The sequence below is a fragment of the Dermacentor andersoni genome, chromosome 1, assembly GCF_023375885.2.
Source record: "Dermacentor andersoni chromosome 1, qqDerAnde1_hic_scaffold, whole genome shotgun sequence".
NCBI classification, from domain to species: domain Eukaryota; kingdom Metazoa; phylum Arthropoda; class Arachnida; order Ixodida; family Ixodidae; genus Dermacentor; species Dermacentor andersoni.
In genome coordinates this window covers 376,304,479-376,321,547 of record NC_092814.1, presented here as the reverse complement: position 1 = coordinate 376,321,547, position 17,069 = coordinate 376,304,479, and the positions used below count along the sequence as shown (strand labels likewise).

At 48.7% G+C, this 17,069-nt stretch overlaps 2 protein-coding genes across 4 annotated transcripts in view; one reads left to right on the top strand and one right to left on the bottom strand.

Annotated features, from left to right (window-relative positions):
* Window positions 1–17,069, bottom strand: part of LOC126518564 (uncharacterized) — a 218,275-nt gene that overhangs the window by 97,041 nt on the left and 104,165 nt on the right. The window lies entirely within an intron of this gene.
* On the top strand, window positions 3,899–5,300 carry LOC140219868 (putative nuclease HARBI1). Its single transcript, XM_072289900.1, has 2 exons — window positions 3,899–4,672; window positions 5,190–5,300. The coding sequence occupies exons 1-2, from the start codon at window positions 4,082–4,084 to the stop codon at window positions 5,298–5,300; spliced, it is 702 nt and encodes a 233-aa protein (XP_072146001.1). The 5' UTR covers window positions 3,899–4,081.

Sequence of the window (17,069 nt, the reverse complement as noted above, 5' to 3'; positions counted from 1 at the left end):
ATCGAAATACGTCCCCGAAGCCGCTTGGAAGCTATGCGGTGATCTGTCTTGAAGCTGTTACGCGAATAGTTTCGGGAGCTATGTTCTTTCTTTTTTGTATCATTTCTAGGGCTCTTCCAACAGAGAGTAAAGAACAACGAAATTTTCTTTCGCAGCTGCTTCGCCAGCGAAACTTGTCTTCGTGAAATATGGGTTGTTGCATCCGAACGACCACCGACGAAACTTCTGATGCAGCTCTTCGCTCAAAAGTCGCCCGTACGGTATTAGGGCGGGTAACGGCTGGCACCAGCGAATTGTTATCACAAACTACGTTTTACTGAACTCGCCGAACGAATGACGAACACTGTTGCGGTCGGTGTGGTAACAACAATTTGGCGAATCCAGCTCCATGAGTACTCGGCTTAATTCAATCCGAGAAGCTCGTCCACGACACTGGAATTTCGGAAGGAAAAACGGGAGGCCGTTTTCGTAGCGAGCCACTTCAGTCGCCAGCCTTCTTCTCTAACACCGATCACAGATCGAGCCCATCCATGTCAGCGGCGAAGAGCGAAAAAAGAAAAAAAGAAATTGAAACCGAATGCCATGGATCGTTGCTTAAAACAGCCTCAGAAAAATCCCCGGCAAACCCTGATCACCGAGTACAAAGTGAAAGCTAGTCTCATACCCATATTTCATGAGTGTCGCATTGAGAACCGCGTCGCAGCAACCGTTTCACGTTTCATAGGCTCGTTTTGACTCGGTTAACGTCGATTTCATGTAGACTCGAGTTTGTCCCACTGCCCCTTGCAGTACCCTGGGAACTACGCCAGCTGGCGTACAACGGTATGACTTGAAGCAACAGCTCAGCATGAACAAGTGGACGTAGGTGTGCTTAAGCTTAGTGCGTTAGTGACCCTGCCGTCGACGCTCCATTCGCTCGCACGTGACACAGCTCAAGTATGGTCGTGATCGCTGCCGGCATCTGCGAGTGGTCGAAGGAGAAAAAACTACGATCGTACACGCGTTGTAGAAGGCCACACGAACTTTAGCTATGTATAACGTACCAGGCAATGACAGTGGAATCGCATTCCCGGCGTACGTTCGCGCGCAGCTTCGCCTCCACGCTGCAGCCCGCAGTACTTAAAGAACGCTCCGGAACACGCGCCTGGCTCGGGCAATTCGAAACCTCGAATTTTATGGTCCTGGCTGGTTGCGAACATTCCCAACACTGGTATTTTTATTCGCCCCAGGCTCCGCCCCCGCGGACGACAGCTGCAGACAGTAAGTGCTGTTCTCGTCTCCATACTGCGTGGAGCCCCTCGTCGCGACAGCGCGCCCCGGTGAGACGAGACGGTCGGGACTGCTCAGCACGAAAGAAAGGAAGGAAGGCCGAGAAGCGAAACGGCACCACGTGGGTGGTCGGCGTGCATGGTCAGCTGTGAGGAACAGTAAACTTTCGCCTCGTCTGAGAGATAGCCAGAGGCTCTCGTTTCTTCCAAGCTAAGTAAGCTGCGAAAGAGATAGACTTAGAAAAAAGAAAGAAAGCCTTCTGTGGAATGCGAATTCAAAGTGAGAGAGAGAGAAAGATGAACGATGTGTAGGAAGGCACGGAGGCCAGCCAGGGTTAAAGTTATGTGCCTGTATTCACAAGAACCTTTTCCACTAGAATTTTTCGGGAGCAAAAATTCCAGACAATCCTAATGCTGGACATATTATTAACAAAGGCGGCTAGCCAATTACAAAGAACACACGCGAACGAAAAGCTCTGTGAATTTGGTGCCAGGTTGGCTACGCGCTGCACGGAGGAAAGTGTATACGAGGATAAAAAGGACTGCAAGGCAGCACGATCGACACAAACTCACACGTGAACCAAAACGCAAAGCGCGAGCCCCAAAATGGAAGCATCGCCACAGGTCGGCCGCGTGTATGCAGGGCTTTCGTGCGTGCCCAAAGTCGAACCCCGCATTGTCCTCTCTGCAAGTGACAGCATATTTTTCATTTTTGCTGCCGTGTTCCTGCGTATAGTTGCACTGCTTGCCCACGGAGAGAGAAGAAAGCATTCGTTATCACTAGTGTGCCCTCAGTTCGCGACGACCCAGCTGACTGACAAACGATTTTTAAGGAGCTAGTTTTTTTAAAACGCTCACCCTCGGCAGTGTTTACGCCTGCAGCGGTTACTTTAGACAGCGCTTGGACATTTTGTAAGCAGAATTATCTCGATCTGAACAGCCTCTAAAGAGGAAAGAGTGCCTCCTGCAGCAACAACGACAAGAGAGAGCTATGCCGATAGCTCGCCTCGCACATTCTGAAAGCCGCCCATCATTCTGCCTTCACAGTATTGCGTGCAACAAAGGTTAACTACCTACGTTTTCACCTTTATCAACCTCTTTTGAAAACAGAAAACTGGTACAATAAGTTGACGTTGTTGCACAGGCCTTTCTTACACTTGCACCGCGTTTTTCCCCAAGTCTATGCCTACGTCATGGCTGGCTGGCCCCCGTCGTCGTCGTCCATCGACGAGCCATGCCGACCCAGCGAAGGCGCAGGCAGCACCACTTTTCTACTCATTACAAACGAAGGCCTATCTGCGCATTGCAAGTTACACAAAGCTTACAAGAGAAAAAAGCGCGTACTGCATTTCAGTACTAATAAAAAGACCATGGAACCGTGCACACTAATAGAAGATCACATGACAGTCATCTTATGCGTCTTCATGTTCTTGCCGCGTGGGGCGCCAAAGGTCATCTTTCGCGACTTTTAGTGAAGAATTAAAAATATAAACCGACGTTTAATGAGTTGGACGTGGCTCGTTGTAACCAGTACCATAACCAATCTTTTCATAAGCGGGGTTATGCCGAATTATGCTCCGTGCGGTTGCCTGTCCTTTTAAGACGAACATCGGCGCCGACTCTGCAGCTTTCTACGTGTGAAACGCAGAAATTGTCTCATTCGACAGTCGTTAAAAAACATATTTTAGTGAAATCGGTTACATGTAGGAGAGGAAATAAATTTAAGAGAAAAATTATACCGACTGCGCAGACTTTTGCTCGGAGGCCTGCGATATTTTACAAAAGCTTTCCGAAACCGGTAAAAAAATAACATGAGGCAGAAAGTTCACAAAGACGTAGCCGTGCACCAAGAAATTAATATGACATTTTTATAAAACTATATCGCTTTCTTCTCTGGAGCGGACAGATGCGATGCATTACTTTGCAGTTTCCATAAAAATATAAATTTAATCTTGGGCGCTAAAGCTATGAATAATTTATAGTTGCTACAAGAAAGGTCACACGCGCTTCCTGTCGTGCGTGCAAGTTCCGCCCCGTCAGTGGAAGCCTTCTTTCGTAAACTTGGCGCACAACATTGTGTTATGTTATATTCCTTAAAGAATTCCGCAGATGTTTGCCATAGTCTGGCATGCTACTCCAGATGGGCATGATGAAAAATGAAGTCGTAGCAGAGTGCACGTCGCGGATACGCGCCACAACACACACAGCAAACTGAAGCATCTCGTTGAGGCCAGCGCGTCTGGGGCAAGCTAAAAACGCCTTCATTGCACCGTGCGTTCTCTGGAGCCAAGTAGCCCGCTGTCAAGCATTCCTTAATTGTAAGTTAAGTTATAGCGTATTTTACGCGAGTTCCGGAAAAGCCCTACACACTACACTCTAAAAAAAGTTTACACCCTTTGGGGTGCATATCTGCCACAACGATAATCGTCACCTGCCTTGATTGTGTTTCCTTTCTTGAAAACGCCGCGGCCGCTACTTTCCTGTCGGCAATGCTATGTGATGCTGATAACGCGCATGCCGTTCGTTACTGGGAAGTACTGGGCTCGCACCGTTAAGGAAAGGAAATGCGGTTAATACAGATGACGTTTATTGTTGTGTGGCAAGATACAACTCGAAGAGTTTAACCCCCGAATGCAGAGATCTAACTTGGCTCGAACTTGACTTCTGGCAGTCTCAAGACAGCTTCGCCGCGCGTCTTAAATCGTTCTCGAACTTGCGGACGACTTGCGAACGACTTGGCTGGGTCGAAGTCCGCCCGCGTTTCAAGTCTGCTCCCGGGCTAACTTGAAACTGACTTCGTGCGGTATTCCAACATGGCAGCCTCCCGAACGGATGTCGCGCGCAGGTTAGCTGCTTTCGAGTTTGCTTGCCACGCCATGGATACAGCATTTTCAGAGGCGCATTCCTTGCCAAGAATTCCGCGACCCGCCCTACGTGACCGAGGGAATCCGATGGAGCTGTACGACGACCAACAATTCCTCGGTCGCTACAGATTCACGAAGAACGCCGTGCGACAGCTTCTCGCCATGTTGCCTATCCGGGAAAGCGGAGACAACAGAGGACAGCCTGTGCCTCCCATGCTGCAGTTGCTGATGGCTCTGAGGTTTTACGGTGCTGGCACGTTTCAAACAGTCACCGGGGATCTGGTCCGCATTCCTCAGTCAACAGTGTGCCGCGCAGTTGGAAAGATGACTCTGCTCATCGCGAAGCACCTGCGCCCGATGCTGGTGCGCTTCCCGCAGTCGGCCAGACTTCCCAAAGTGATGCGGGATTTTTATGAAGTGGCTGAATTTCCTGGCGTAACCGGATGCGTTGATTGCACACACGTGCGCATTAAAAGCCCCGGCGGTGACGACGCGGAGGTCTTCCGTAACCGCAAGGGCTTTTTCTCCATCAACGTGCAGGTAAGCAATGAAAATTGAAACACTCTGAACGGTTTAGCTCGCCTGTATTTCGTGTACTGCATGTGTTGTGCTTTCTTTTTTCTTTTTTATTATTCTTGCGGGACGTACATTCATAGCTCGCTTGTATCGAGCGCTGGCGGAGTATACTAATGCAGCTAATATGTAGGGGCTCGGAGCTTGTACCTTCGTCGCATGTTTTGCTGCGCTCGAGGTCCGTCATATTATTTTAAACCCTGTGATTGTATTAGAATGTACCTTCGTTTCCTATAATGTGCATGACTATAACATAGTAACACTTTATTTTCTTTCTTTTTTTTCGTTTTCTGCTTGCCCATTAATGCGGGTTTCGCGGGGGTTCTTAAAGAAGGACTACTGTCTGCGGTTTGTGATCGAAAGACTTTATCGACAGTGATTGTGTGCAACAAAATGCATCCGTACTGCACGGGTAGTTTATCCCGAACTCACGAAGTAAATGCGCCTTAATTCTGCTGAATGATATGCTGCTGCTTTGATGCAGGCTGTCGCCGGACCACACTTGCAATTTTTTGACATCGTTGCCGGCTGGCCAGGTTGCACCCTTTGGGGCGTATCTGGTCCCGCAATGATAATCGTCAACTGCCTTGCTTGAGTTTCCTTTCTTTAACGCTGCGAGACCGATAATTTCAGGTCACGAACGGCATGCGAGTTATCAGCATGACATAGCATTCCCGACAGGAAAGCAGCGGGCGCGGCATTTTCAAAAAAGAAAACGCAAGCAAGGCAGATGACGATTATCGTTGTGTGGCAGATATGCACCCCAAAGGGTGTAAACTTTTTGTAGAGTGTAGCTACACTCTTTAAACAAGCTTGCACCCTTTAGGACATACATCTTGTCCCGCAAAGATAATCCTCAACTGCCGTGCTTGAGTTTCCCTTCTTTAACGCTGCGAGACCTATAATTTCAGGTCACGAATGACATGCCTGTTATCAGCGTGACATAGCCTTCTCGACAAGAAAGTAGCAAGTGCAGATTTTTCATGAAAGGAAACGCAAGCAAGGCAGATGACGATTATCGTTGTGGGGCAAGATAATAAGCCCCAAAGTGTGCAAACTTTTTTAAAAGTGTAGTGCTTCAGATTGGTGTATCCTATACGGTTTTACATAACGTACAAACTTATTACATATTAATTCCAGTCACAGAGGTGACTTCTTTCTTTTTTTTTATGAAGACCCAAATTTAAGAAATCTGGGTGCCGAATTAAAGCTTTTGTTCCTAAGTGTTCCTTGCCATTGGCCGCGGTACCTTTTTTTTTCAGAATTAATTATTCGTTGCAAAAATGGAAAATAGAGGTAGTATATAATACAGCAGAGGGACCCACGATCAAAGATTGCACCGGGGCCTTCAACAGGAAACCCGCCGTGGTTGCTCAGTGGCTATGGTGTTCGGCTGCTGAGCACGAGGTCGCGGGATCGAATCCCGGCCACGGCGGCCGCATTTTGATGGGGGCGAAATGCGGCAACACCCGTGTGCTTAGATTTAAGTGCTAGTTAGAAGAACCCCAGGTGGTCAAAATTTCCGGAGTCCTCCACTGCGGCATGCCTAATAATCAGAAAGTTGTTTTGGCACGTAAAACCCCATGATTAATTTCTTTTTCAACAGGAAATACGAAGAGCTAGTACATTAGAAGCAGTACGACAAGTAATATTGAAGATATCTGAACAACCGACTCAATTCATACAGTAATAAGCATTCGCAAGCATGGGTGGTAATAAGCAAAAACACAGAGAACGGATATTACTACACATAATACAATTGACTATAAATAAATATGTATGAATTTAGTGTAACAACAACAACCTCTCCGTCATGTTTGGCCGGAATTTTCGGTTACGAAAAAATCTAGCGTAAGACACTTTTGCGAGTACAGGCCCTGATCCCTAAAAATGGGAGCCTCTCCTCTCAAATGCCGTGGATTCCGAGTGAAAGGATTTCTGCATTGCGATGCATGCAGTAAGACAGGAAAGCGAACACTTCCCTTTCCATCGGAGTGCTCACTAGTCTCGAGCAAACACAGAGTAGTGAGTATTGCAAACATCGCAATAGTATTCTCAGCAATTGGGACGAAAATATAATGATTAAATAAAACTTAAGGAAAGCCACAAATACCTACGATTTGTCGTATTAGGCTCATCTTGCTGCGCCGTTTGTACATACTAACTCACCCGACAATACACCTAGCAAAATGAATAACCGAGCACATCTCATTCAATCAAGCCGAGGACTCTTCTAATCAAAGGGCACGCGGATTCAAAAGGCCACCCTCGGCATGACGTGATAGCTTCGGGACATGAACTTAACGCGAGTGGGTAGATTCAGAAGTCGAACTGACCCAGCGCGACCCGATCGCGTTTACAAGCACCATGCACCTCGCCAAGCTGGCAGCCAGCTCACGGGCGGCTTCACCGAACTTGCCTCGGGACGGCCCGGTATCGTTTATACGTGAACCTGGCGAGCGGTCCCAACAAACCCACTCGACCCGACTTTGTACAGGTCGTGGAAACGTTGCTATAGTAACGGCTGCGCGACAATTTTTCGACACTAGCGCATTTTTGATGGCGTCCATGCAAAGGCATGCGTTATCGTACATTCACCGCAAGTTGACGATTTTACATTTTGCATAGTCTACGCAGGCTCTAAATCTTTAAGCACACTGATTCCTATAGATCGGACTAGATTTTTCTTCTTCTTTTTTTTCTTATTTTTCGTCAGCACTACACTTTTGGCTTGACTGTCTGCATGCATACCCCGCGTAAGTATGCGTCATTTTAGGAGAAGCACGAAGTTTATGCACGGTAAAACTAAATGGCCTCTAATGAAGCACGCCGGCATTGAGCGGATGCAGACCGCAAAAAAAAAAAAAAGGGGGGGGGGGGACGATTGCTCCTCACGTATCTTGCGTCGTATTTCCAACACTGGCTGATGATAACAGTGGACAGGGAAAGTCGCGGGGCAAGGTTTCGAGACACAGATCTCGGCGTTTAAAGACGTTTTCTTTCGATACCTCGACGACTGCAGACTCTGGCCATTTAAATGCACATGCACACTTCAACATAGCACGCACACGCGTGGCTTGTGTTTTGTTTTCGCTAAACTGCCGCTGCAAGCAACAAGTGAAACCGGCAGCAGCTCGCCCCTACCCCCTCACCCCAAATAAGGAAACAAGCCGTTTGAAAACTCGCTGGTACATAAGTACCTGTAGGGGTCGCCGCGGGAAAGGGCTCAGTAGGGTGCCTCGATGTCCTCCTCGCCCGCCGCTCCGTTCAGGGTGGAGACATTCTTTGACGGCGCCGGTGCCGCCAGAACCGGTTCGTTCTAGCCACCGCCGCCATGTTCATGCCCGCCGCGCGCGCTGCACGGTGCAGGTGCTATAGGACGTTGCTGCGACGAGTTCGCTGGGTGTTGTCGGCACAAAATGCCCGGCTGCTGCGTGCCGTTGTGCAGTAATCACTCAAGGTGTTTGTGTCAGCCAATTCTTCCACACACCGTCAACGACTAGCTACGATGTCGATGACGCACAGTACCTGATCGACCTGCTGTCGGCAGGTATGCAAGAAGAAGCGGCAGCCGATATTGAAGCTATCGACGACGCGGAGATCCCGTTTGTCGAAGAGCTAACATCAGCTGAGTGCGAGATTTTGTTTCATATCGGTGGGTTTCTTATCAAAGGGATCCTCAAACCTATTGACCACTGCGAGAAGTGCAAACCTGCATTGTTAGGCTCAAGCAGCAGTGAGCATGCGTACTTGACGTCCCTCAAGGAATACGTCTCTGAAGGCAGCAACCTTCATTACCCAAGCGATGCAGTCATGCTAGTTCTCAAATCTTGCGAGAAACATTTTAATGGTATCACCACCTGGACGGAAAGCATTTTCACCATGAAATCTCCTTTGAAGGCTGTAACCGCATACTTGACAAATATGTTGCGGTGCGGCGTAACGGGCGCCTGTCAGGAACACAAAGAAACAGTGGAAAAGCTCTTTGTGTCAAACTACGCGAGACTGGGGCTGCGTGTGCACCTGCGTCAAGCCGCGGCAACGGGACTTGACGGGCATGCAAGCAAGACGTGTGCAGGAGTGAGCCTACAGTGAATACTGAAATTAAATTTTAATGCATATCGCCAGAATTAAAAAAACTTTCGTTTCATTTGGGTTACTCTTTTAATATAGTTTTCATTCATGTGTTTATTCTTACTTTGCTGTGCGTGCTGATTTTTCACCTTGTGTCTGTACAAGTTTTCCGCTTTTTTTTCAACTTATCGAGCTGAGCAGCAATCTGACATTCTAATTTATTTTGTTCAAGTTAATTCAAGGCTTCTTTGTAGTTTCTGGTCGTTGGTCTGAGATCTACGAAAGACCTGTGACAATTGACACCTCCTGACAGCTGACATAATAAAAACCTGCATAGCGACACAAACGTTGTGACTGAAATCACGTATCTACTCGTCACTTATTGACCTCTTTTCTTTACCACCGGCATCTTCTTATGCAATAGGAATTTCCAGAGCTGCATACCAACATGCTCACAAGTAACACAGGTTCACGGCGTAACTGTTCGCGAAGAACAGAAATATGCTGGCAGCATAGCAATTTTTGCATTCCTCTATGATCGCTTGTGTTAAACGCATCATTTCTCACTGTGAAACAAAGTTATTGCCGCGCAACTTAATTTCTGTATTTACAGTTCGTAAAAAATACACGCCAGGCCGCTGCTCACTGGTTGCAACGCGTTTTACGAGGGTACTTCCAAACAACTACTTTAAAACGACATTAAATAGAAACACGAAGTTGAGCTGGCATAAAAGAGGGGCCTTAGGGAATGCGCACATATTTTTTCGGTGCAAAAATATTTCTTAATAGTAGAGAAATTCGTCATCGAAGTAATCAAAGTAATAAAAAAAAAGCGCATTGCTTCCGTCAAACCGCTCATCCACAAGCGCGCCAAGAATGCGCCGCTCGCAGCGGGCAAGAACATGGCGGACGCCGTAGCAGACGACGCACTTGTCTCCACCCTGAACGGAGCGGCGGGCGAGGAGGACATCGAGGCACCCTAGGGCTCAGTTGGTGGTGAAGAATAAGGCGCGGGGGTTGGATCTGTTGTGCGCAACCGTCGCCCTTCCTGCACGGCAGCGTGCTTACCCGTTTCATACTTCCTTCGTTTCTGGTCTTTCCAACACTGTCGGTTTCGTTTCTTTCTTTTTATTTTCGTTGTCCACGCGTAAGAACGTCGTAAAACCCCTCATTGAGGGCGCCTTAAACGGGTCCTTAACCGCGTCTCGTTCGTAGCGCACCATTTGCCGGTGAAATACGACCCCACACACGCCATACAGCCTTGGAATTCCTCAAAGGGGACGCGCGCGGTCGCGGTGCTGGTTGTTGCTTTCGCGCAATTTATTGGCGTGCACAGCGCTCCGCCGCAGTGGCAACCACCTTGTTCCTATTCCCGCGTTGCAAAAAAAAAAAAAAAGAAGAACCGGGCATTATTATCATTACTTGCTTTCTTTCTTTTTAGGAAAGCTCTTCACGAAGCAACTGAAGTGACGGAGCACGCCGTAAAGGGCGGGGTTTGCATTGCCATCTATACAGCGCCGGTAGGCGTTTAATGAGGAACGATCGGGACCCAACGAGCCGGTATATTCTACAGATATACGGTTGTACGGCCCTGTACATTCACGACCGTGAAGAGGGGGACCGGGATGAGCCCGCGATTTATCTACGCGTAGGCGACGTTTCAAAGGGCTGAAGATAGGGGGCAATCTTCGTAGAGGTGAAAAAAAAAAAAGGTGCTAGGTTTTTCGTAAAACTAGAAGCAGCGTGACCTTCCGGTAAACCTTGGGCGTGAACCCGATAGTGCAAGTCGGATACCATCTCGAATGGCTTTGGAAGAGCAGAAGCACCGGTGTACCTCGGGCACCTGTTGCACGTAGGCGAGTCTAGCTATAAGGACGAGACACGGAAAAAATAAAATGTGCAGCTTAAATTTTGCGACACCATTGCCTTCCGATTAATTCACCGTCCAGATAGAATATAGAAGCACAGGCTGCCTTGGCGCAGTTCACAACAAAGTTCCGTACAGGAAAGGGAAGCGTGTGCAGAAAAATATCGCACACTGATCTACATATATGTGGCACGATTACAAATAAAACACTATGTACAAGCAACACACAAAAGACGTAACACGCGCGAAACTGCAGCTGCATTCACCTCCAACTGATTACGAACATGCGAATACCAAACTATGGTTATATGGTGATCAGGGGCGCATCCAGGGCGGGGTCTCATTTCAGCACCCCCCCCCCCCTTCGAAATCATGGGGCGGGGGGGGGGGGGGTACGAAGAATACAAGAAAAATCGGTACAACATCGCAGCTTCTACGTCTACAGTTGCAACGAGGAAGGTACTGGGGATTATGGGCCGATGCCGTAGACATTGCGGCCTAACGCACTGCGACAAAGCGCGAGCTGTCACGAGGAAAGAAGGCGGCAAAGTGGCACGGGACGCACCCGTCAAATGTTGCAAAGACCTAGCTGGCTTTGAAACGAGAGAATTATGCTGAACGTGCGTTTTTCAAAAGAATATCTCAATTATCTCCAAAAAGTAATGCTGCATATAGACGTTTACGACACCGAATTTCCCGTGCCTTTATAGATTCCTTTACAGTAGTAGCCAAGGTCACACTGTACTTAAAAAGCCCAAGCGCGTACAAGTTAAACCAGGCGCAAAAACACTGTTTTTCAAAATTCATACGGGAAGGCTTTCAATAAAAGCAGTTTTGAAATAAATGTGTTTATTTTTTTTTACCTTGGAAAACACATTGTTTAATATGCAAGCAATCTGAGACACGAGATTATGTTTTCTTGCGTTGTTGGGAAGGAGCGTATTTCGGGATGATTTAGAAATAACAGTTAAAAAGAATTCATGCTAGAACCCTACATCACCAAGTGCCTAGCGATTAAAAATGAACATGGGATGCCCTCTGATCTAGTAATGCTCGTTGGCATCCACAGCCTCTGGTGGGCCCTAAATCCCTGAGTATTACGTTGTTATACTGCGACCCAGACGTTCGAACAGCGCGGATGTTCTTTCGAGAAAGCATAAACGCCTACCTGGAGGCGCAAAAATCGCAAGAATGCCCTCCAGTTGCCGAGGTTAGAACCCTTCACAAAGAGAATTTCCATGTGATTACAGTCGTACTAGTCTGTATATGTTATGTACGTTTTTTATGTGCTTGTTCTTTGAACAAGTGTGTTAATAATGAGTTAATTTGCAAATCAGGCAATGAAGAACCAAAAAAAAAAGTAAAGGCCGTCGTGGCCGAATGGTTCGGGCAATGCCTTGCTGTGCTCGGTGGAAGAGGCTCGATTTTACCATCAGTCGACATTTACTTTTTTATTTATTAGAACGAGGCGAGACATGAACCTAGTTACCGCAATGAGTCGACCATGAGGCAAACTTTGCTTCGCATTAAAAACTATTGCAAAGATGTCCGGATATGCGCGCGTCACTGTACTATTCGCCTTTTTATCTTTTTGCCTTTGCCGCGGTGGTAAGCTGCGGACTATTCCTTGTATCATGAGTCGCCCCCATTTCACTCAAATTGGGTCATCTTAGCTCTTTGTAGGCTTTCCAGGTGACCACGCCATGACGGTCAAACTCATTGTACTTATCGCGTACCTCGAGACAAACTTTAAGGCAATAAACATTGAGAAAATAAAAAAGAAATAGTAGGGACCATCAAGTAGCAACTTTGACGCCAAGCGAAAAAAGAAAGGGGGTGTGGGGGGTGGAGGAGAACCCAATGGGATGCTGGGTGTTGTACCATAAGCGCGTGATCGCGTCATGAGAGGCAAGCGATGCGCCACACGCCATGCCTCAAGCACACGCTTGTCGCCTGCGCTCACGCCTTTCTAGAGCGCAGCTCTGAAGCGCGAGACACATGGTGCGATTTTCCGTGCGATCGGTCGTACGGCGCGTCGCGTGCGACTTGCCGCATGCCGCGATTCGGGACACACGGTAGGAATGAGCGAGCGGCGCGTAGCTCCGCCCGAAACCGGCGTCCCAGCGTGGAAGCTCGGAATGCTGCCTAACTTCAAGCAGAAAGTGAAAGCAAACGTATTTGCACAGCCATCTTGTTTGATACAAACGATGACAATATAAACACGTCTATGCGAACACCGTAGACGTGTTTCCCCCAAGGCCGCGTTCGCAGTGTCGGCACAGGTGTCGGCTCCGTTGACAGCCGCCGATGGCTAGGAGCCGGAAGGCTCCTAGCCATCGCCGGACCGCTCGTTTCGTATACTATCATCTGCTCGCGTTAGGCCTCGCTTGCGCTTGTTTGGTTTGCTTGGTTTGGCCTCGTTCGCGCTTGTTTCGATTGTTACGGTTTGCGATTGTTATAGAGCGCAAATCTTGGTCGCACGTTCCTGCGACGTGTGTCAGCGTAACCGAGCGAACGAACAAGCGGAGACGAAGGCGCAGCGACGATGTCTACGAGATGGCGCCAGAACAGCGCCCGTCGTCTGGTAGATTTGCCGAACGCGCGGCTGCTGTGAATCGCGCCGAAGCGTCAGCCATGCGTTGGCTCTCGCGATCTCCAGATTAGCGAGGCAGTCGCGGCACACTTCGCTCCACTTTGCAATGTGGCGCACGAGACCGATTGTCTGCGCCAGCCAATAGAGAGCGATAACTCTCTAATATATCGTGAAATGAAAACACGCGTACAGCTGCGCTCAAATTTCGCATTAACAGGAAGCTTTAGCTCGGGCCCAACTCCGACGCGGCCTATTGAAATACATGTAAAACGCAGAAGCGTTTTTCTGAGATAACCCCTGGACCGATTTTAATGAAATTTGTTGCATTTGAGAGAGAAAGTTAAATTCTAGTGATTGTTGGAAGTGGAATTTCGATTTAGGGCTTGCATTTTGTTAAAATGATTTTCAAATTTTCGGCCGTCTGAAAAAAAATACAAGCACGCAGTTTACAAATTCACAGCTCTGCATCAAGAACAGATTTCGCGGTTCTGTAAACGCCATACATTAGATCATTCAAAGCGGACAAATTCTATATGTCATTTTACATCTTACGTAAATGTGTTACGTTGGTTACAAGGGTTCCGCAAAAGCTGTATTTCCATATTAGTAATTTTTTATATTCATGTGTAGCATATCAATTTTGTCCGCTTTAGATGTACTATTCGATGCAACTCACAGAATCGTATTATCATTTTTGGTTATTGAGTTACACAATTGTAAACTTGATAGTTAAGTTTCTTGAAAAATTTCGATTTTTGCCAATTTTTAATAAATAATTGACGACCTAACTCAAAAATTCGTAACCAACAGTCACTAGATTTTAAGTTTTTCTTTTAAATGCAACACACCTTGTCAAATTTGGTGCAGTGGTTGCCGAGAAAAACGAATTCTGCTTTTACATGTATTTAGATCGGAGCCTCCGAGCTAAAGCTTCCTCTTAAGGAGTATCGTAATCGTCGGTGAACTTGTTTTATTATTCCGTTCAGCAAAATTGCCGCTATGCAACGCGCTCAACACCCAGCGGGGAAAGTTAACAGAGAACGGCTACAAATGAGGTTGACTTATGAACGCTAGACGCGCTCTCTACTAATCTTTCATTTCCTTTCTCCATGGCGATGACGCCTCACTTGTGCTGACGGTTTGGCGACGCAACATGGACTGGTGTCACGCAATAGGCTTCCCCTGTTTGCCTCGGTTTCTATCTGCTCTTGGAAACCGAATATATTAGAGGCGTGCGTGCGCGCGCTGCAACACCCGTTGGTCACAAACAGGCTCGAAATCCAATGCATCGAGGCTACAGAAACGTTAATGTTTTTGTCAGATTCCGCATTCCGTAAAATTTGAACGCTTGCGGTATACGCAACGGCTAGGAAGTTTTACATGTAAGCCGTGTATTCATTCTTATTTAAGTTACAGGCGGCGAAACAATTTTGCACCTAATTCTACTCTTTGCAAAGAGTGACCGCTACAACTTGACTATGCTTCCTGCGCAGTCATTGCAAAACCAGTTTGGAATCAAGGCATATCATAATACAGAAGCTCTCGATCTCGCAGAACGGCCCCTAACAACTGCTGGGTGGCCCATCGCAGCCTACGAAATCAGAACGAATATTTCGGCTGGCCAACAATGGGTGTTAAGAACGAGGAGGTGTGTGCATACGGCGTCAGATATTGTCATGCAGCGTGATCTGCTAGAACTCGGATCGTCCTCGATCCCCTGCAATGCTCCGGATCTGTGGCACCCCACGAAAGGCCGCGGATCGCCCTGCTTCCCGCGACAAACCAGCTGACCGCAAGCGTTCCACTTGCGACTCATCCCGACAGGCACGTACACGGCACGTGTAAAACAACGACAGAAACGCCATCGGTCTATACGCGCCGTCCGCTCTCCTCCGCTGGAGGCGCCCGCGCGGATCTTCCATATTCGTGCCTTCATCCCAGCGTCACGGTTGCGTGGGCAGCAGGAGCGTCCGAACAACGACAAACGAGCATTCCACCACGAAAGGTACCGGGGGAAAACGAAAAAAAACAAAGGGAAAAACGGGGCATTTCTTTAGAACGTGGTCTCGATTCCACTTTCCATTCATTTTACACGCACAGTTGCACATGGCGCGCGTATTACGTTGCAGGCTATTTTCTGCCACGCTCTTTTCTTTTTTTTTTCTTTCTCCGCGGCCCCCTCCCTCCGCGGGTTTCCCGCAGCGCTGGTGGCGCGAAAAGTGGGCCACCGGCGCTCGGCCGAAGACCCACCGCGCGCGCCAGCACCAGCGGGCACGTCGCTGCCACACGAGACGCGTCACGATGCGCCGTTCGGCGCCTGCACGCGCGACTTTGATTCAGCGCACAAACCACGGTTCGGCGGAAAGGGCCGCACACTCCGTGAAGAAGCAGGCGGCGCTCGCGAGGGCCTCACACACGACTGGAAGCCGCGCGTAACAATGACAAGAGCGTGGAAACTTGCGGTCCCAGGGAAGTGCACGAAACGCGCATTATACGACCACCTTTCTTCTCATTTCTGCCTTCTCTTCCGTTTCTTTTTTTTTTTTTTTAATTCGCCAACGCGGAAAGTAGGCCACCACGGGCGAAGTTCGGGCTGGCGCTCGGACTCGGGAAACTGGAATAAATCTACGCGCCCAAGAGAGAGAGAGAGAGAAAACAAGGGTAGGAAAGGCAGGGAGGTCAACCAGAACAGCATCCGGTTTGCTACCCTACACTGGGGGTGGGGGAAAGGGGAATAGAAAGAGGAAGAAAGGGAGAGAGGAAGCACTGAGTACGTGTGGGAGCGACACCATACACAAGGACACTATAAACGGTCTGTTAAGCCCGTGCACTTCAAGTACCGCACTAGTGCACGAATCGCTTTTCGAGCTAGTGACGGGTGTGGCCACGGTCCGAGTATCTTTGACTCGGTAAACGGTCTCGAGTCCAGTCTGCGTAAAGTTGCCCGCAGAGAGAGGCGTTGGACATCGTAGCGAGGGCAGGTACACAATAGGTGCTCGATGGTCTCCTCGCACCCACAGGAGTCGCACCCAAACTCGCCACAGTGGTGGGCGGCACGCGTTCTACCGGACACATGTCGGCCTCGTATACCGGGTTCTTTTGCTATCGAAAGACCCTGTCATGCGCCGTTCATTTTCTTTTTCTCGTGCGTAGAGCTGCGCCGGCCAAATCGATCTGACGCGCCGCATTTCCACGGACCTGCCGTGTAATGGTTTTTCGAGTGCTCGCTGCCGCTGTGTTCGGTGTGTGCATACTCTTCGATTAGCCCCGCGGGGCCTGCGGCTGCTCGGGACGTAAAAGTGCTACCGCGCGAGCGTCGCGCGTTCAACCTCGCGAGCAGGCGCGCGCCGATGTCTGCGTGCGTGTAGCTCCGCGTTTTCGGCTTGCATTTCTTGTTTCCTCCGTTTCGCGGTTCCTCCAACCCACTCGCAAATGTAATTCGCGTGTAGCTTGCGCAAAGGCTGCGACTGAAGTCGCTTTCATTTCGACGCAGTCGCAGGGCCGCAGTAGACCTGCATACGGAAAACAGAACGGTTCACCGATTACGTGGAGAGCCAGCAGACCTGCGGTACCGACGCGAAGCTGCCACGAGTCAAGCCTTTTCGCGTCAATTGAGAAAATAAGGAACCCATTTTCTATCACTAGGCGTATTGCTAGAGCCAGTGCATGGCGTAGCCAGAAATTGCGTACAAGGGGGGGGGGGGGGGGGGGGCTCACATTGCAGCTGGGCCTCCTCCTTACAGAATTTGCCGAGGGATCAATTGCATGAATAACAATTGCATTACCATTGCCAAAGATGCTGCAAACGACATCTTGGACGCTACGCACTG

Excerpts from the sequence above, each read along its gene's own strand:
- LOC140219868 (XM_072289900.1), top strand. The coding sequence starts at position 4,082 with ATGGCAGCCTCCCGAACGGATGTCGCGCGCAGGTTAGCTGCTTTCGAG. Across the intron at positions 4,673-5,189 it reads TTTTCTCCATCAACGTGCAG|GCTGTCGCCGGACCACACTT; the intron begins GTAAGCAATGAA and ends GCTTTGATGCAG.